Raw genomic sequence first — 19,350 nt, forward strand, 5'->3', positions numbered from 1 at the left:
AGAGGAGGTGAGATATTTCATTGGGCAGAGCGTGCCAGCAATTATTCTGGCAAATCGCGCAGAATGTGAGCAACATATCCGCCACAACTTGGTGACCAAGTCTGGGGAGCCAGTCAGAGCTTCGATTGGGTAGGTACGGCATCCTCATAACTCCGTTCTCAAGCTTCAAGTATGAGTCTACTGATCTGAGCTGGCAACCGCGACATTCATGTTCGTTTTCAGCTTCGCTGTGGAGCCTGAAGACTCACCCCTGTGGAACTATATCAAGTTATCCAAGATTGAAGACTACTTCGATGTCATATCGGTTCACTTTGGACATCCGGGACCTACCGACGAGAGCGTTATTAATGACACGGTCGCACGCAAAACTGTTGATTACCTCATCAACCTCGGGATACCACCTCAAAAACTGGAACTTTCAGTAAGCCATCAGAAGTCCCCTGTCCGCTATAGCGTGTCACGTTTGGAAGATTACTAGTCGACAATCTTGCATTCATTCGTTGTAACTCACTTCAGGTTGAAACTCTCGGCTTCATGGAGAGGACTAATCGACCTATCGATTACAAGGAACTGATCAAGAAGGGTGCGCCTCCCTACTCGGACGGTCACTTCGATGGCTATATCTACCAGTCACAGAAACAAGTTGTGGAGAAGACTCGTATCATTGAGGAAAAGACTTTGTACGGGTTCAGTTTGCCGACCATCCTGAATGACTTACCCGCCAAGAATAATTCTTCTTTACTTCATGCTGCATTTTACTACTCGTGAAGCTCTCAGATGAGTAGGTAAAAGTCGACGAGGATTTTCCTCGGCCGAGTCCTCGATGGACCTTTCTCGGCGGGGGAATTTCTGTTCTCGTCTACCTGGGCCTTTAGGTCATCAACATTTTCACCCAATCTTTAGACTACTGATTGGAGTACGGTGTACTCTATTGGTGTTGTTTTAGTGTACACTTTTTTTGAACGGCCCGGTTCCCAGATCTATGTGGTACCCTCTCTGTGGTATCCCGATTGAATCGGGGATTACCGGACCGCTCCTGATATCTTTCCACTACAAACCAATCCTTCGAGTATACGCCTATTCTTGAAGAGAGTCTAATTGGTCGAGTATAGATGAGTCGTTTTTTACTGTGCCAGTGGATGTTTGCTATATGCGCTAAGTTGATCGATGACATATAGCTTATGAAGCTCTTACAGGACACAGGTTCTTAACAGATTGTTCTGTCGTGTTCCGTCCAGTGATTGAGTCACATAACATCTACGTTGATTCCTAATCGTCTATGAGTTCAGTCCCGAGGCGGCGGGGTCTAAACGATATTGATCATCAATGACCAATCAGAAAAGAATCCAAGTAAATAGATCGACCCTTGAGTGGCTCCAGTTGAGCCATGCAATTGAGATGGACGGGGAGCTGTATTCCGCAGTTGACTTCTCATGGCTAACTCGCTTACGAACCACTTCAACTCCCGCCTGAAATTTAACCGAGAAAGTGTTGAGAACGTTTCTGAAAGGGAAATTACTGGGAGACTTCTGTCGGAAGAGCGTGTGTAAATGAACCTTCTACTATTGGCTCTGGCCAGTAAGACACAGGCTTCGCTTGAATGAACCCTCCCTTTCACTCACGTTGCTCCGAAAGCAATCTTGATATTTTCAGACCAAAGTCTCGAACCCCTCGTCAAAGAAATCGCGAACTGTTCATCGTCGTACACTATAGGCAGCAGGTACTCATGCTTATGATTGTAACACCACTCTCGCTGTCAATGAGAACGATAAAAACTTCTTCAGTTCCTTATCGATGAGCCCGATCTCTGGTTGAAATTTCCAACTTGGAGATCTCGCCATGTGAGTAGTACTGGTGCTCGACGAATACTCTCGTCGTGGCCCCCCGAGGTACTAAATTTGATCAAAAAGTACTGGTCCAGCACTTCTTTGTCAGATCTAGTATCTCGTCGCAGTTTACATAAGCGGGTGATATATTCCAGCACTGGAATGATATTGTTCTTAACGGATATCGCTAATAGCCACGGTAATACTGCGAAACCACGTGACGGTATGAACACGGATATTAGTTGTGTCATGGTAGAATACTCACACCTCTAAGTTGGTTGACGCGGAAAGCCATATGAAATGGTCGACGAACGAGCGCTGGTATCATTCGCAGTAGAACCGTCGGTAGATCGAGCATCAAGGAGTGCCTCCTTGTTATGAGGACCTCATGGAACAACGGGTAATCCGTCATGGATCGTATCAGTCAGTGAGCTGGATGAAGATGAAGAGGTGAAACACCAAATAGAGTTGTAAACTGGGAGGCAGCTGTGTTTACTCCTTTGGTGTTGTACTCCACAATTTTCTGTAAGTTGGGATAATTGGTTGGTAGTCTCAGCCAGACAGTATTCTTCTTTGGGCAAGCCGTGCGAGCAAGTAGCTAGTGCGGGGAGAGAGGCTCGCTCAGCGAGCCTTGGGTACGTGAATTACACCCTCTACCTGGACTGGCTGCTGCTCACATTCATATTGAACACATACTTGCTCAGTTTTCTCGAATCCAAGACTGTAGTACAGTCAGGTCGCTACGGAACGTGATTGAACCCAATGGGCCGTACACATCTCAAGCTTACAACAAGCATATTTACAACCACTGTGTATGCCCACCTGCATTGCACCCCTCATCCCGATGGTCCACCTTCCACATGTCATCGTCTATCTACAAGTATCCCAATTCTGACATACGGCGTACGTCACAATTCGACTCATTCAGCTACGCGTACATCGTTCGGATGGTTCGGTTCGTGATCACATGCGCTTCTCGTTGGTAAGCAAACGTTACAGCTCATCGCTAACAGCATACAGCTTAACAGCACTATATTTCGAGCTGTCAATTCATGTCAAATGCTCGGAACATTGTATGACTGCGACTGCGAAGCTCCTTCGATGTGTGGCTGTGCCTCCCGGTGACAAATTGCTACCAATACATGCGTCCGTTGCAGGGAAACCACGGAATACTCTCCTAGGGAAAGTTCAACGTTTGAAATGAAGTGATCTATACGACGTATAAAACTATGTCGAAATTCTGAGGACATATTCAACTGATTTGAACTGAGGATTATCCTCAGTTAAACCAGTTGACGGCTACTTACACGTCACACTTCAAGGACGCTAAATTTGAGGACATGCCGAAATTGTGAACGATTATTTCTTTTTCCATTTCGAACACGGTAATTATAGGACTGTCTTTCACTCTGCTACTTGATTAATACACGGAAGGGACATTCAATCGATTTATATAGAATAGCAAAGCTTTCACTTCTTCCATATACAGTAATCTACGCAACGTTAACTTGAATATACCTATATTTATGATTTTCGCAACATGCACGTCACCTAAACTACTGATCAGCCTACCACCGTGTAATAAATTAAATTTCTCTGACTTGCTGCTACCCTTGAGATAAAAGTCCCGGCAAAAGCGTCCCCAACAATTGGTTTCAACGCAACAATAAACAGAGCATTGAATCGTAATATTATGTATGCGTTCTAAGCCGTCTATTACAAAACTGAATTATTGGTGTTCCCATAGAATTTTACCAACGACGCAAGCTCGTACAATAGAGCACGAACCAGGCAATATACGCCGGAATCGCACCGTGCTACTTGCAACGCAGAATTAACCTCAACTAATGCATTCCCTCGATGCATGCATATACTATAAAAGTGCCATGAATGATAATCCCCGGCAAAACTCCTTGACCATGACTCGCAATCCATACTTAAGTTTCAACACTATGTACTATGTGTCCTACCAAATTCGATTCCTTGCTCACGACATCATGTTCCAAACTGAACATTCACAGACTTCTCAGAACCTCGATCTCTGCGAAGACTCACACTTACTACCGTAAAAATGCGAGCTCGCTTTATTCTAATCCATTACCACTAACACTCACCAAATCGATACGACGGCTCAGCGGTGCTTACTATTCCGCTGAGTCAAGGACAAACACGAACGATGAGCCCCACGCAGCTGGATGAGCAGACCTTACTAAGCAGGCCAAAGTATTCTCTTAAATTACTGTACATGTGTACTCGTCCGAGTCGTAACTATTCTCTTTAGATGCAAAAACATACATTAGCCCTTTAACGCATCTTGACATTTGCGGATTGAGCTTGCAGCTCCCCCGCTACTTAACGCGAGACCCCATAGGATGAAACTTTGATGCGAAACTTGAAATTCTAAATACCGTGAGTGGTCATATCACTCAAATTCCACCAAAGCCGACCAGAAATCAGCAGATGCCACGACGCTCGACTTGGCAGAATCAACCAAACGCGCAGTTGACCTTATCGACTCGCATAGCTGGGATAAAGCTCTAGCGACCTGAACCACAAGAAATGATCAGAGGAGTTACCGACATGCAGCAGCACTTACAATTTTAAGGTCATATTTATCAGCAATAATCTCCACTCGTTGAGCCATGTCCTCACTGTAAGAGCCTCCAGCACAGCAGTTGAAAACGTTTGTGAGAAGATTGGGTCTGGACGTTGATACCCGGGCGAAAACGGCGGGGAAATTGGCCTCCAACCACGTCCAACACAACTTGGCCGACTCTTCACTCGATGCTCGAACACCTGACACTAGAAATGTACACACCGTATGGATCAGGAATGACTGACCTAACATGGGCTGGAAGAAGTCTTGGGGCTTCACGGAAGAACTCAAAGACCAGTCCAATGTACGCTGCTTCAATGAAGGTTGCGTGACGTACCTGTTCACCACTGATAAGGTGATCTACAAGTAATAATAGCAGGATGACGTATACAACGATAATTTGATAATGGAGTGGTAGTATGATATAATGACTTACCCTAGAGTAGCGAAAGCATCGACTCTTACTCCCTGTCGTGTATGAGGATCCTCAGCAACTTTCAAAAGTTTATACCATAATTTCTCCGAAACCTCCGCATCAGATCCCCCCAGAGCCAAGCGGAACACAGACTGTCTGACATCGTCAGCCAAACCAGCATTGTCGGTGAAGAAGTCTTCCATCATTTCCTGAGCTTTCCCAACATACTCCTTATTATCGCGACAATGCACGCTCGCAAGAGCCACCAAATTGCACCTCAACTGTCGAGTTTTGATATCCTCACCCCCCGTAGCAAACCATCCAACTCGACTAAGTCCAGGGGCGACCATAGCAGCAACCAAACGATTGAGTCCTTGTAGCTGACCAAGTCCTTTACATAACGTAGACATACCACCTATAACGCCTCTCAGTGCTTGCCATACATCGGCATCATCTTCCTTAGCAAACACCTTCAGCGTCTTCACCGCCTCCTCTGGTTTAGCCCGACCGGCCTTGACCATTGCCCAAATATCATCAATAACAGCAATACGATCCTTCACTGAGAGCTCGCCAGCTTGGATGCCTCTTAGAATGGCTTCCCACATGTCGGTAGACTTGTACTGCACTCTATAGGGAGCCAAAGCACCAAACTTGAATAAGATCCATTTCGCAGTAGCATCCACAGGAATCTCAATTTCTCTCTCATTCATAATAGTAAGGTCACCGTTGTCGCCCTCAGGGGTCTTGTCACTACCGACGAATATCGGGACAATCCATTGCTTTTCTGAGTCACCATCTTGGACAGAACCGTCACCAAGGAAATAGGACTGCTTCACATGGCATTTATGGCCACCAACGATTGGGCCGACTTCGATCACTGGATAGCCCATTTGCTCAGTCCAACTAGCCATCATTTCTTTCAACTTCTGACCGGACGCCTAACCGATAAATAATAATAGGGATTATTACCAGCTCATAATACCATACCTCTTCGAACGCCTCCCAAAGTTGAGCAGTAACCGTACTGCCATATTGATACTTCTTAGTGTACAACTGACAGCCCTTACGGAACGTATCAGCGCCCAGGATAGCATAAAGCATTCGGAGGACCTGCGAGCCTTTATCGTAGGATATAGCATCGAATACCTGAGGACCAATATATCAATAGATTCAAATAATTCCCACATATTTACTTGTTCAACATCATGAGCTCTGTGGATTTCAACCTCAATAGGGTGACTCGATCTTAGACTGTCCATCTGCAGACACTTCTCATAACACGTCGTCATGTAACTGAGTAGGTTTCGTCATAAATACAATTGGAATAATTGTACTTAGTATTTATCTATAGCAGTGACGGAAGGATATATGTTCGCTTCGCTCAGCTGAGCTCAGAAACTTTCTTACCAATCATAGGAGTTAACATTCATATTCGACCACAAGTGTACACAAACGAATGAGAATTTCTCAAAATTTCTCAAGAATTTTTATATTATCACCAACACATGCAGTTGACCATGCGCATATTTCCCACGCTGTATGTAGACACTACAATTCACAATAAACTATCACTAAAAACGTCACTTACTAGTTCCAAATTCTCCACTTAGGGAACAGTCCCTGATCAGTACACAGATGCTGCATGAACCTCGCGAATCCTTCCTTCAGCCAGAGTTGATCCCACCAGCTCAGAGTCACAAGATCACCAAACCACATATGGGAAAGCTCATGTGCTACAACTGTAGCAACACGCTCTTTACTCGCAAAGGAGGCCTAAATAGCAGAATGGTAAATTCTCCCACCATCCAGCAAACAACCCAAGTTCGATCCCTGACACTACCATTTATTACCTTCTCTGCATCACACAAGAGATCAACTTCTCTGAACGTAACCAGACCCCAATTCTCCATCGCACCCATAGCAAAATCAGGAATGGCAATCATGTCCAGTTTGGGAAGAGGATAGTTCGTTGCGAAGAATTCCTCGTACCTGATGTACGATGAATAAAACGTGAAGTAGAATTATCATCATAACTTACCATTCGAGGGCCCTCACACCGACATCTAAGGCGAAGTTACTCAAGCACTTCTTACCCGGAGTGCACAACACTCTAACCTGAGCAGAAATACAACCGCCGGGAATAGAACCTTCGCGATAAGTCAACTGCAAAAATTAAACTGCAAGTACTTACCAACGTGCCATTCTTCGTCATCTTCTGCACGCATTCGAAGTCTCCCACACAAAATGCGATCAAATAAGTGCTCATTTTAAGAGTCGGCATAAACTCGACCGACTGATAAACGGTCTTGTTATCCTTGCCACCCTTAAACACTTCTCTTGAGGCTACAGGCATGTTCGACACAACCTGATTATATACTTAATTTGGTCACCAGGATGAATGCATTCCTACTACCTGTTTATCAGCTTCAGTGGTGATAGTAATCTTAAAGATAGCTCTCCTCGCAGGCTCATCCACACAAGGGAAAGCCCTACGAGCATACCACGCTTCAAAGTGTGTCGTCAACATATAATGGCTTTCCCCATCGAGATCAGTGTACCTAAACACACGGATGCAGCGGCGGCTGCGGGGCCTATTCAGATGCGCTGGCAACCACAATGCATAGTGTTATTCGAAGGACTACTACTAAGGACATTGATGTGAGTTCGATAGTTTATATTACTTAGACCGGTAAAATCCACACATTTTATCATTATTAGTCCCCACGAACTTGACAGTTAAAACACCAGCTCCTTTACGGAGTTCTTTGGGGAATCTAAAAGAATCAAAATTAAAAACAAGATAAAAATACTACCAGGACTACTTGAACTCAACTTCGGTCCTGTTAACATCTACTATCACTTGTTTAGCCATCAACACCTCATTATCATACTTAAAAGTAACCTAACGAACCAAATTGTGAAATTGCAATCAAAGACCACCAAGGTACCGTACCTTATGTACATATTATAACAAAATTAGATTCAGAAAAAAATCATGTCGAGAATAATGTATATATCGCGAAACGAAATTCAGAGTAACTTATGAAAATTAATGTTGGGGTTTTTATACATATCAGAATGAGGTGACAATTGATAAAAACACGTTAGAGTGATATTCCAATAGCAAAAACATATGAAAGATGAGGAAAATATGAAATGATAAATAGTAATATATGAAAAATATAATTACGAGTGCACCTAGGACTACCTACCTCAGGATCGATAAGTAGCTCCTGTGCATTGAGGACTATCGAGGACGTAGACTCCAACACCTCGAGATGAACATTAACTTCACCTTCGAACCTGACATGATAGGGGGTGATCATGAGACAACTACAAGGCTTAGTCGAGACTGCTACCTCGAGGTTTCGAAAGATGGTTTCAGATGAACATCATATTGTATGACTTGGAAGTTAGTAGGAAGTACCTCCCTCTCGACAGGTACCATTGGTTTAGTGTATTCAATGAACTGATAGGATCCTATTGCCCCAATACACTAACCTATAATCCTCACCAACCTCGTTTGTTGCTGGTGGGGTAGGCTAGCAAGCTAGAGCTGTAAGCTGAGGAGGGACAGTGAATATCGCAATTTAGTGTAGTTTACACGTGCTTGCATCCACAGGGAATATTACAGTTATTTTAACAAAAATCTTTTTCGCAGTTACGAAGCGACAGTATGTATCTACTTGAACGAAAAAAAATCGCTTTGAAAATTTCTCAGGGAAATTCTAGAATCTTCCTCTGGCGAGGTCCTAGCTTGAAGATTCAGTGGAACGCGATTCTATAATGTGCTATCTTATTTACAAAGTTGGATCGCAAATAAATGCTCTCAAGTAGTCGACTAGAAACCATCCGACTGTCGTGGCGCGCGCTACATGCTTGCTCGTGCGTGCGAAAGATAATAAATGGTCGTTGCTGTCCATCCTTCGATGGAAGTATTTGAACCTCGTAGGAGTTCGATACGGAATAGGTTCTTATTTACTCTCTGAGAGGCTTATAAGATCTCAGGCGATCTCGTGGATACAAGCTACTACAATTTGTATCAAGCGCCTTAGCTGTATCGCTCCGCCCTTCAGAGTGACATTTTCAGCTCGCTTTGTGTGGTCCTCCTCTCCTATTAGCGTTTTCAATACACCTTAGTGTCTTCTCATCATCGTTATCACTATCAGTTTTACAGTAGTATAATCACCACCATGTCTAGTACCAATCAAGCCCTCACGGTTGAGACCATGAACCAGAATATCCGACAGGCAGAGTATGCCGTCCGTGGTGCTGTCGTGGCCAAGGCTGCTGAGATGAAGAAGCGTATTGCTGAGGGCGACAAGACCGTCCCCTTCGATCGTACCATCCCTTGCAACATCGGCAACCCGCAGGTCGTTGGTCAGAAGCCCATCACCTACTACCGTCAAGTTGCTGCTATCTGCACCTACCCTGCTCTTATGGAGTCTTCTGAGTTCCCTGAGGATGTCAAGGCCGCTGCCCAGTACTACTTGGATGGCAGTAATGGTGTCGGCACTGGTGGCTACACTATGAGCCCCGGCCTCCCTTGCATTCGGAAGCAGGTCGCTGCTTACATCGAGAGACGTGATGGTTATCCTTGTGATACTGAGAGGCTCTTCCTCACTACTGGTGCCTCTGAGGGTATCAAACGTGTGATGGATATGATCATCGCCAAGCCCGGTGTTGATGGTGTCCTCCTCCCCTGCCCTCAGTATCCCCTCTACTCCTGTGCTCTAACCATGAACGGTGGCCGTTATGACTACTACTACCTCAAGGAGGAGGATGGATGGAGTGTCTCTCAACAGGAGCTTCAGACCTCCTATGATCGTGCCGTGAGCGAAGGTATGAACCTCAAGGCCATCGCCGTTATCAACCCAGGCAACCCGTGTGGCTCCGTCTTGAGTGAGGAGGACATCCGCGGCATCATCACCTTTGCCCGGGATCACAATCTTCTTATCATGGCTGATGAGGTCTATCAGGAGAACATCTACACTGAGAGGAAGTTCTACTCGTTCAAGAAGATCCTCCGGGATCTCCAGAAGGAGAACCCTGGCAAGTTTGACTTGGTCCAGCTGGTCAGCTTCCACTCTACCTCTAAGGGTCTCCTTGGTGAGTGCGGTCAGCGTGGTGGTTACATGGAACTTGTTGGCTTTGATGAGCCCACTATCGCTCAGTTCAACAAGGTTGCAGCCTCTTGTCTTTCCTCTAACACTTTGGGTCAGATCTTCGTCGGCCTTATGTGCACTCCTCCCCCTGAGAACGGCCCCAGCTATCCTCTATTCAAGCAGGAGCGTCAGAACATCTACGATGGTCTTAAGAGGAGGGCCGAGGCCATCTCTCAGGAGTTCAACAAGATCGAGGGTATGAGTTGCCAACGTGTCCAGGGTGCTATGTACGCCTTCGTCAACATCGAGCTCCCCAAGAAGGCTACTGAAGCTGCCAAGGCCCGTGGTTTCGCCAGTGCTGATGTTATGTACTGTCTCGATTTGGTCGAGCAGACTGGCATCGTTTGTGTCCCTGGTAACGGCTTCAAGGAGGTTGAGGGTACCAACCATTTCAGGATTACCATCCTTCCTCCTGATGATATGATGAAGGAGATGATCGGTAAGCTCGCCGACTTCCATAAGAACTTCCTCGCTAAGTACCATTAGATGGTATAGTCGTGGAAGCTTCTACTATTACGATTGTTGTTAATAAAGCTCTTCTACTACTACTGATCTTCTTATCACGATTAACTACAATAGCATCGCTATGGCTGATCTCTGTCAGTGCCAAGGTATGTGGGAGATCTCCCTATGAGATGATGCAGGAAGCTTCAATAGAGACTAGCAGATGATGATTATTCATCGAGAATGTCCCTTCATCCTCCGACGACCATCGTTGGTCTGTGTACAAGTTTCAAGTAGTGTCGTCTGGCACTCGTTCCCATCAATTGTGTAGAGTTTGTCAATTACTATGACCTTCCTTATAAGGAGTGGATTATAAATGCCAGTCATCCATATGGATTCCCCTTCAACCTCTTTCGGGTCGGTCCCTGATGGTAACGGTGATGTTGGTAAGTCGAATTTTTGCCGATAGTCGTTTGAGGACTTCTTTCAGGCATAGGAGGATTCTCAACAGATGGGATCATCACGTGAGCTGCTGTCACTGAGGCCCTTAGAGTAGCTTACCATAGGTCGGCCTTCAACCTCGCCAAGTATCACCATGCTCATCATCATGACCATCACGAACATGGTCACCATCATCATCATCACCATCATCATCATTCCAAGCATCATAAGAAGCATTCCAAACACTCCAAACATTCCAAGCATTCTAGCAAGCATCATGGTAACGATCATTATGAGATGAGGACATTCATTGCGTCATTCAGGGTTTGGCATGGACGCTATGATGGACTTGGCTGCATCCTACTTTCTGAGGACACCGTTGATGACAGCTCATTTGGAGAGGTCACTGGCCTTCCTTTAATAACATGCACGATTGTCTACCATAATGGACCATGCAGCAGTGGTGATGACGATGGTGGTGGTGACACGCTGTGACCCTTGTCGAGTTACCAATATTCAGTTTTCTGGCAACTTCTAGTGAAAGTTATCCTCGAATTTTGGCAGGAAAAACCTATAGTAAGCCGCTAATTAGTATCAAATCTTGAAGGCGAGTACTCCGCCGAGACGCGACTCTGCTTGACGGGAAAAACCTGATCCCGTCTTATCCCCAGTGGATCCTTGCGCCCCATTGGATGGTTTGCTCCAAGACATTGGTCAGTGGGTTCAGTTGTGGGACGGACGACTCAGTCTCTGATCTATATACTCATCAGCACACAACCACTATCGTAAAGTACATTCTAGACATTCCAGTGCCTGTCAATCTGCTTTTCAACCTCTCACTAGCCTATCCACGCGGTCTCTCAACTTGCTTCAACGGTCTTCGGAATATAGGATATTTTACTACCTCAGAACCCAGCTACTAAAATACACTACGTAAAAAACACATGTAAAGCACACGTATCCTACGTGAAACATCCTGAGTCAGAACAGCACTATAGCAGATAACCCACATAACTATTGAACTCAAGAGGAGTGTCTCAAAAGTCATAGAAAAATCATTGTCCGTACGATCCGGTTAATTACAAGACAGGTAAGGTCCAATCCTTTGTTGCCATAAACTTGACCACAACGTTACCAGGGAATGCTGCTTCCATGATGATACTTAAGATCGCCATGAATGCTGTATCGAAAGCGATGCTTCGTAACATAGCGAAGTCGAGGGCGTGGAAGATGTGGTAATTTGCACGAGCTAGGATTACCACAGCCGACAGGTTGGCCAAAAGATGTTCATCCATCCCACGGAGGATCCCCAAGATCACCTGAGGGGGACAATCCCTCCAGATGAGCAGCCAGACCGTACCGCAATAGAGAACATGGTGAAGCACTCCAGGGCATTGTAATGTGATGCGTACATCCTCAAACCCAAACCAGGCTTGGCCCGAGATAACTGGAAACGTCCGTAATGATTGTCATAGCCCTGTGGACTCATCGCCTGTATCTGTACTGCGGTAATATGAGGAGAATCTTGAGTTAATATTACCCCACTAGCTACGCTGACAAGGGCATAGGCCATCAACAGTGACACTCCAACACCTACTAAGCAAGTAGTAAGGGGAGAAGACGAAGGGAACCCTACAACCGATGACAAAGTCGAGGTCTCTGATCCAATAGGTGTGCTGAGGGAATGTGTAACGTATGATGTCGACAATCCCGCTCGAGACCGCCAACTTGACGGTGGTGGTGGCGAGGAAGAAGTTGATCGGATAGATGATTCCGAATAAAGTGAAGACGCCGTAACCCATATGAATAGAACAATTTCAAACAGCTCTAAACAGATCATAGCAATAGAATATCTGAAACGATCTCGGTGAGACTCGTACCCACAATCTTTGGTTCCGAAGACCAACGCCTTATCTATTAGGCCACGAGACCTTCAAAATTAAAAAAAAAACACCAGCCCATACTCGCGATCAGAAGATTATTTTCCCGAATATCGACCTCTTGATGAACTCGAGAGCACTGTACATTTAACTTGAAAAATGTCACGGATGACTAAATAAGGATGAGATAAAAAGTTACGCAAAATCCAAATCATTCAACAAAATAAATAGTTCATATCTCCTCTTCAACTGTCGTACTTCTTCACCATCTCCACCGCTTCTTCTACCATGTACTTCGGCCCAACAAACATCGGCACACCTACAAAGCAGCAAACACAAAGCTCTGAAGCAAAGCATCCATTCAATTAACATACGCTGATGAATATCGGTGGGTTGGACATCAAGACAAGGAATGGTACCAGTGCTCGCCGCACCTCCTGCTTGCTCGGCTAAGAACGACATTGGAGCAACTTCATAGAGTAACCTCAACTTCCCATTAGGCGCCTGGAAAAAAGATCACCAACAACAATCGAGGAAGATGGGAATATATACCTTCTGGGTTGGAGGGTAGATGTAGATACCCCCTTTGATGAGGTTACGGTGAAAATCGGTGACCAAACTCCCGACGTATCTTGCAGTCACCTTCCTCTCCTTCATCAAGTCAAGATAAGCCCGCACACCAGGTGAAAAGTCATTATAGTTACCTACAAAGAGTCTCTAAATGATATCATCAATCACAGCAGCTTACCCTCATTAATAGAATAGCACTCATTCTTGCGGCTCTTAGGGAACCTCATATGAGGGTGAGTGAGATATAATGTCCCGATGGACGGATCAAGGGTGAATCCATGAACACCATTACCGGTACTCATCACCAACATAGTAGACGAGCCGTATAGGACATACCTATCTTCATGATGACAAGCTCTCATCAAAACTCATATCAACCCTCACTACTACCCCGCAGCCATTATATTCCTCCCTTTCTGGAGGTAATCGTCAATCTTAGGCTTATGATTGACCTCAGAAGCTCTACGTAGTACCGAGAATATAGTTCCTACAGGACACCAATAATAACAGAGCAAGATACAAAGGTAAGATACTTACCAACGGGGACATTCACGTCGATATTGCTGCTACCATCGAGAGGATCCATCAGAACTATATACCTACCCAAAAGAGACCTCGCCAAGCATTAGAATGAACACGACAATGCACACCTGTTAGATTTCTTCTGCTGATGAGAACCGGCCTCAATGATATCGTCTTCTTCCTCACTGACCATACCACACACAACATCCCTATTCCGCAAGCACTGAACGAAAAGTTTATTCGCAAAGACGTCCAGCTTGGTCTGAGCCTCTCCTACAAAAAGGGTACACTTCCTTCAATAGGCGCTTACTACTACTACTCTACCTTGGACATTAGTGTTGTTGGCCAAGCCCAACACTTGAGTGGATACTCCAGCTTTGTTAATCTCCCTACTCACAATCTTAGCGGCCAATCTAATGGCAGTCAGGATCCTCAACAACTCGTCCTGAAGGTAACTTAATAAACAACAAAGTGGACTACTTACTCTCGATCCGAAACTGTCATTAGGGTTGGCAATAACGTATTCACCCATAGTAGGTTTCCCGGTCATACCTGGACAAAATCCTACAACGATAAATACCTCCACAGCTTACCAAGGTCGAGTTCGCTGATAAGCTGGGTTTGGAAATCGGTGGGGACCATACCCTCCCTAATCATCTGATTTGGAGGGACTCGGAAGGCTTGTGTTTCCGGGTCGGTATCGGTAAAGTCCTCAGGGCCAACCTCCTGTTGCTGCTGTTGATCTGTAGATGGCATGAAAGGGGGAGTATCCAAGGTCCAACTATGTAAGATACAGTCTAGGTAGGTTACGACGACGTATCACCCCATTTACAGCAGAAAACACCCGAATCAAAACTAAACAGGATACCAAAGAGTATAACTCATGACAATCCCTTCCGTGCATCGAATGCTTACCGCTAGGCTAGGCCGTCGTTGGTGGTACAACAAGAACTAGCCTCCTGTAACTTGATCATTCTTATCAATCTAGCCATTCCTTATATTTCCTCAACACAGTCTTGTCACGGATGTTAATATCAGCCATAATCTGCTGCCAAAATCATGTCTAGACTAGGCGGCTTAGTCTCATACCGTAGGTGGCTACATTCTCACGGTGGAATATGAATTTGTCAATGACGTAACTTATTTCGTTTCTTATCCCGAATTGTGTATACATAGTGGAACTAAGTCGGATAGCATATGGGAGTGTCTTCTGCTGAGGATGCTGTTCGTAATAATACTATCATTGGAGACAGCCCCCTCATACAAAAGGTGGTGAGCTCGGGGAGTTATGGTATGATAATATCTACCACGTCAAGGACTAGCTAGCCTCACAAGGTATCATCCTCCACTAAAATAAGAGGGCATGAATATCAACCGTTCAAGGCCCCGAGGGTGGTGTATGCTCAGTTCATTTAGATTGTGATCTTCCCCGCGCAAGTTGAAAGGTTAACTTCCAACTCCATGATTCCCATTCAATGCGCAGAAACCAATGATAATTACCCAAACTTTTCTCATATGATCCATATCATGACCATGTGCATATTTTCCCGTACAGTATTGACTATGTCCACAGTAGATCCTCAAGACGAAGGAATGGGGCTTGGGTTGATCTTCGTACCAACTGCGGCTTCGATTCCCGTTCGGGTTTGATGTCAGTCACGGCGAACAACAGTTTCGGCCAATACACGATATAGGTTGGTGATGAGAGTGGTCTCATATTCTTTGTAGGATACTTAAATCATGCTCTCCCGAATGGTGTGTATCACAGAGCTCAACTCGTGTAATTGGAGAGGAAATATTTGGACCAACGAATTTACAAGAAATGCGCAAATTATCAGTCAGGTTGTGTGGAAGGACATCAGAGTGAAAAGCTCCGGTGTTGTATTCCCCCAAACCGGTGTTAGGTGGATGAAAGGGACTATATCGTGGTTTATTATCAGTATGATCAGCTTTATACACTACTAGTCAATCGAGAGTTCTTAGATTATCGCATATAATTTGGTATTACTCCCTACACCTCGTGTAGTTGAATTATGCTTCATGTTACGGCGGCGCAGATATGAGGTAACTTGCGATAGTATACTGGGTCCTGGCCAATACTTTATATTTTCTGCCTCACTCCATCGTAAAATGAAGCCACATTGCCCTCATTGGCTCGGTTGTGTTTGCTTTGTCAACGTCTTAAACCGTGATGAGGTTTTCATAAATTCATCTTTGAATATTTATTGCAATTGTATACAGACAAAGAGTCTATAAAAACCGTCAGTGATATTCGTAAGTTGGTGTAATCGTGTTAGCAATAGGAGTCTAAACTAATACGACCGATCGACCCTCCGGTCTGACAGTCTCGAATATCTTGGGGAACAACGATGCCACGGATATACAATATGCGAGCAATACATGAATTGTCCTCGTACACAACATCGTGTGTAGAGGTTAATATTACATGACAATAATGAAGGGCTTCTTCTGATGTCGACTCTTGCACCTTCCGAGCTAACACAAACCCCGGCTAGGAATACAATGGAAATGTCAAATCAGGTTGATGCTAGGATGGGCAGGAGTCCAGGTAGGAATCTTAAGGTTGAATTGGTAAGATACGGACTAGGTCTCTGTTAGGAAGCAGCATGGGAGTTGAGGGTGTATTCAGAAGCTTTCGTAGTGATATTGGAGATCTTCGTCTTACCATTGATTTTGACGAAGATGCGAATACTCAGCTTCAGAATGGCGCCCTGGTTCGTATCAGCAGAGGGCCAACGGCGACCACCTGTCGTCTCCTCGATCTTGACCTCTAAATATCAATAACTCAATGCACGTCACTCATTGGTCATGTTGTGGTGTATAGTCTTTTTCAATACTTATTCGCTTCTTGCATTCAATGTTAAGCTTGATAACAATGTAGGCTTGATAATGCTCTATTGCTATAATATGAGGTTTCTGTAGCAAACGTGTTTTTATTGTACATCCACAGCTGCACGAGTTTCCTGTGGGTGTAGTTGCACATGTCCATAGTTTGATTCATTGTAGAACGACCTATTTTTCATCAATAAATTTAGTCTTCACACATCCACGTTACAGTAACAGAAACTTTCGTCGCAAAAGCACGTTTATAGTGTGGGTTCCATCAAAATAAAAGGAATGAGGAGCAGTCGGTCCCTAGTCAACCTGATCTACTGCGATGAGTGGCCTGGCATAGTGGGGTAGCCCTTAGCATGAAGATGCTGCTCTCTGAATCTACCTTATGCTTGGGGACGCGTAGACACTCCAAGTGTTGTTGACTACCCAAGCCGTTGAGGAGATTTACATACACACGTTTTGGCTGATTTTTGGCTAATCCCATCTCAGAGACCGAGGACTCTGCGAAGTATGGTACAGAATAGCCTCAGCCAAACACGAGATGATGAGGAGGATTGATCCTAGTGCATTAAAGAGGCATTATCTGTAACTAATGGTTAACATAACTTTGAGCTTTGGATTATGCCGTCCGGCAACATGTCCTCTTCATTATGTCTGCCTCTTGATACCGATTAATGATTCTACAACCTCCTTGGATGCAAGAAGCATTGATCTTATTTTAGTGAATATATCTGAGTGTGAGTGTACACAACTCAGTTTATAAGAGTTTTACACATCAGTCATCATAAGAGGACTTACGAGGAAATCCTGATTAAGATTAATTATATGAGAATCATTGTATACCCGTAACAGCTTTTTGTCGATGTCCCATCAAGAGTATTAACACAAGCCTTTGATATATGATTGAAGTTGAGTTATGAGTATTGATTACAGTTGATTACTGGATACTATCCAGCGAGTAATACGGAGATAATACAGCTACATTATACATTACTCATTATCGCAGCAAGCGAGATATACGGCTTACCGTAAGTCACAAGAAGATTCACAGCGCACTTTCGCTTGCCCTCTCATTCAGATGACGTACCTCTAACATCGCCCATATAGCCATGAGTTCGGCCTTGGTGGGGCCTCTGTGATGCTTTACGGCATTACCACTCGCCGCCTTACCTGGCAATGTCAATGCCTTAGCGATCCGACTACCAGGAGCATCTTCAAGATATTGAAGCCTCTCAAGCATTGGTAGTGCAATACCAGCGGCCGCTTCAACTGCGCTATATATTTGAGCGCTTGTGTAGCCCTTCGACCGAAGACTCTTGATGCGGTCCAGACCGGCGAGGGTCCATACACCGTAATTGGCCTTGAACTCGCATTCTGTGACAACTTGAGTCCCCCTACCCTTGCAAGCCCTCCCTAGCAGTCGATGTAGGGAGCAGCGACTGTCACGACGACGAGAGCCCATATGAAGCCTTCTGAAGGATCCGTCATCCTTGAACAGCTTGGCAGCCAGATCAGTCGGGTCAGTGAAGACGGGGAACTCTATTGTTTCTTGTCGTTGAGGCTGTCTAGGAGGATCGGCTCGGATTGATGGTTGATGATACTCGGTCTTGGGAGTAGGTGAAGGCGGATGTTGGTGATACTTCTGTTGTAGACTTGCCAGATACCGCTCATTCATGAAGGCGGCCATCTGTGCTGCTGTCGGCATAAGTGGTTGTTGTTGAGTAGGAGCTGGTGGTAGGATGGGCCCTCGAGGTCGACTAGGCAATACTTGTCGTTGGGGTGTAGGGATCCTCTCAGACGTCGTCATCATCGGAATAACCACAAGTTGTTCTTCTTGGGGTAGCCGAGGGGCTGCAGGTATGGCCGGACCGGCTGCTTCGTGTCCCTCAGAGTGATGATGATGTAATAGTATCGTATCAGGAGGGGACGGAGGAGAGCTTAAGCTCATAATAAAGACGATACTTAGGTCTGAAATGGGAAACAATTGTCAGCCTTAGGACACCAGAGTCCCCCCCAAGTTGCGCTGTCACCTCAAACTGCGCAGTTTTAATTTTTCGCTCGCCTTAATGATCGATTAGGAACAGCGCAAGTTGTGACCGAGGTGACAGAGCAATACTCAGAGGTTTATCTTGCCGTCTTTATCCAGTGTCGTATGAGTAACTTGTTCTAACCCTCTTCAAGGTTGTCTAATCTTGTTGTCTCTTCATCTAAGTTGTTACCGAGACCATATGAGCTTGTTATCTTATTTCCAATAATCATTGCCGATGATGTTGCCATGATAGGAACATTTCGGGTTTGTGAATAGCAACATCTTGATCGCGGGGGGTTACCTCCTATCTTTAGGTAATTCTATACGAAATGTTTTGGATATGTGTGGAAGTTCCATACCGTATGGGACCTCCGTACGTACCAAAAAAATTTCGCAAGATTCACTTCCATCCTCGCGCCACTCTTCACGGGGTTAAACGGGGTAAAAACTATAATAATAAAGGGGATAATACTAGGGTAAATTCACTTATGATCATGGGCTATCTCAACGAGTACTGTCCCCGATGGGTGTCACCCATCACCCGGACAGACAAGCCTTTCCAATGGACAAAGCTGGCTGCGAGACTCCATAGCTAGTGAGGAGGAG

The 19,350-nt window shown here is 45.0% G+C and overlaps 7 protein-coding genes and 1 non-coding gene across 8 annotated transcripts in view; 2 read left to right on the plus strand and 6 right to left on the minus strand.

The window, feature by feature from the left end:
* Positions 1–208: 208 nt before the first annotated feature.
* Pmar_PMAR011097 (hypothetical protein) lies at positions 209–768 on the plus strand (the record flags this gene model as incomplete). Its single annotated transcript, XM_002779591.1, has 2 exons — positions 209–421; positions 517–768. 2 exons carry the CDS (start codon positions 209–211, stop codon positions 766–768), a joined length of 465 nt encoding a protein of 154 aa, XP_002779637.1.
* A 3,471-nt stretch (positions 769–4,239) lies between these two features.
* On the minus strand, positions 4,240–8,285 carry Pmar_PMAR011098 (Puromycin-sensitive aminopeptidase, putative; the record flags this gene model as incomplete). Its single annotated transcript, XM_002779592.1, has 15 exons — positions 4,240–4,371; positions 4,423–4,622; positions 4,668–4,759; positions 4,859–5,775; positions 5,825–5,983; positions 6,031–6,130; positions 6,426–6,610; positions 6,688–6,826; positions 6,876–6,952; positions 7,029–7,202; positions 7,251–7,395; positions 7,519–7,611; positions 7,660–7,739; positions 8,050–8,140; positions 8,197–8,285. The coding sequence occupies 15 exons, from the start codon at positions 8,283–8,285 to the stop codon at positions 4,249–4,251; spliced, it is 2,664 nt and encodes an 887-aa protein (XP_002779638.1). The 3' UTR covers positions 4,240–4,248.
* Positions 8,286–9,016: 731 nt separating this feature from the next.
* Pmar_PMAR011099 (Alanine aminotransferase, putative) lies at positions 9,017–10,743 on the plus strand. Its single transcript, XM_002779593.1, has one exon. The coding sequence runs from the start codon at positions 9,031–9,033 to the stop codon at positions 10,486–10,488; it is 1,458 nt and encodes a 485-aa protein (XP_002779639.1). The 5' UTR covers positions 9,017–9,030; the 3' UTR covers positions 10,489–10,743.
* Positions 10,744–11,966: 1,223 nt separating this feature from the next.
* On the minus strand, positions 11,967–12,689 carry Pmar_PMAR011100 (conserved hypothetical protein; the record flags this gene model as incomplete). Its single annotated transcript, XM_002779594.1, has 4 exons — positions 11,967–12,206; positions 12,248–12,385; positions 12,428–12,480; positions 12,524–12,689. The coding sequence occupies 4 exons, from the start codon at positions 12,687–12,689 to the stop codon at positions 11,967–11,969; spliced, it is 597 nt and encodes a 198-aa protein (XP_002779640.1).
* Positions 12,690–12,746: 57 nt separating this feature from the next.
* On the minus strand, positions 12,747–12,819 carry Pmar_PMAR011101. Its single transcript has one exon. It is a non-coding gene; the product is annotated as a tRNA-Arg (tRNA).
* Positions 12,820–12,916: 97 nt separating this feature from the next.
* Positions 12,917–14,642, minus strand: Pmar_PMAR011102 (fructose-1,6-bisphosphatase, putative). Its single transcript, XM_002779595.1, has 10 exons — positions 14,453–14,642; positions 14,344–14,411; positions 14,184–14,304; positions 13,988–14,132; positions 13,875–13,936; positions 13,728–13,824; positions 13,516–13,673; positions 13,320–13,471; positions 13,142–13,271; positions 12,917–13,086 (listed from the first exon to the last, which is right to left on the minus strand). The coding sequence occupies exons 1-10, from the start codon at positions 14,613–14,615 to the stop codon at positions 13,013–13,015; spliced, it is 1,170 nt and encodes a 389-aa protein (XP_002779641.1). The 5' UTR covers positions 14,616–14,642; the 3' UTR covers positions 12,917–13,012.
* A 1,832-nt stretch (positions 14,643–16,474) lies between these two features.
* Pmar_PMAR011103 (hypothetical protein) lies at positions 16,475–17,199 on the minus strand (the record flags this gene model as incomplete). Its single annotated transcript, XM_002779596.1, has 2 exons — positions 16,475–16,650; positions 17,034–17,199. The coding sequence occupies 2 exons, from the start codon at positions 17,197–17,199 to the stop codon at positions 16,475–16,477; spliced, it is 342 nt and encodes a 113-aa protein (XP_002779642.1).
* A 561-nt stretch (positions 17,200–17,760) lies between these two features.
* Pmar_PMAR011104 (hypothetical protein) overlaps positions 17,761–19,350 on the minus strand; it is a gene marked incomplete at both ends in the record, with an annotated part of 2,136 nt that continues 546 nt past the window's right edge. Inside the window, one exon of the mRNA XM_002779597.1 lies at positions 17,761–18,683. Coding sequence (XP_002779643.1) covers positions 17,761–18,683 — 923 coding nt within the window. The remainder of the gene's footprint in view (positions 18,684–19,350) is intronic.

Source organism: Perkinsus marinus (genome assembly GCF_000006405.1).
Source record: "Perkinsus marinus ATCC 50983 genomic scaffold scf_1104296946658, whole genome shotgun sequence".
Classification (NCBI taxonomy): Eukaryota; Perkinsozoa; order Perkinsida; family Perkinsidae; genus Perkinsus; species Perkinsus marinus.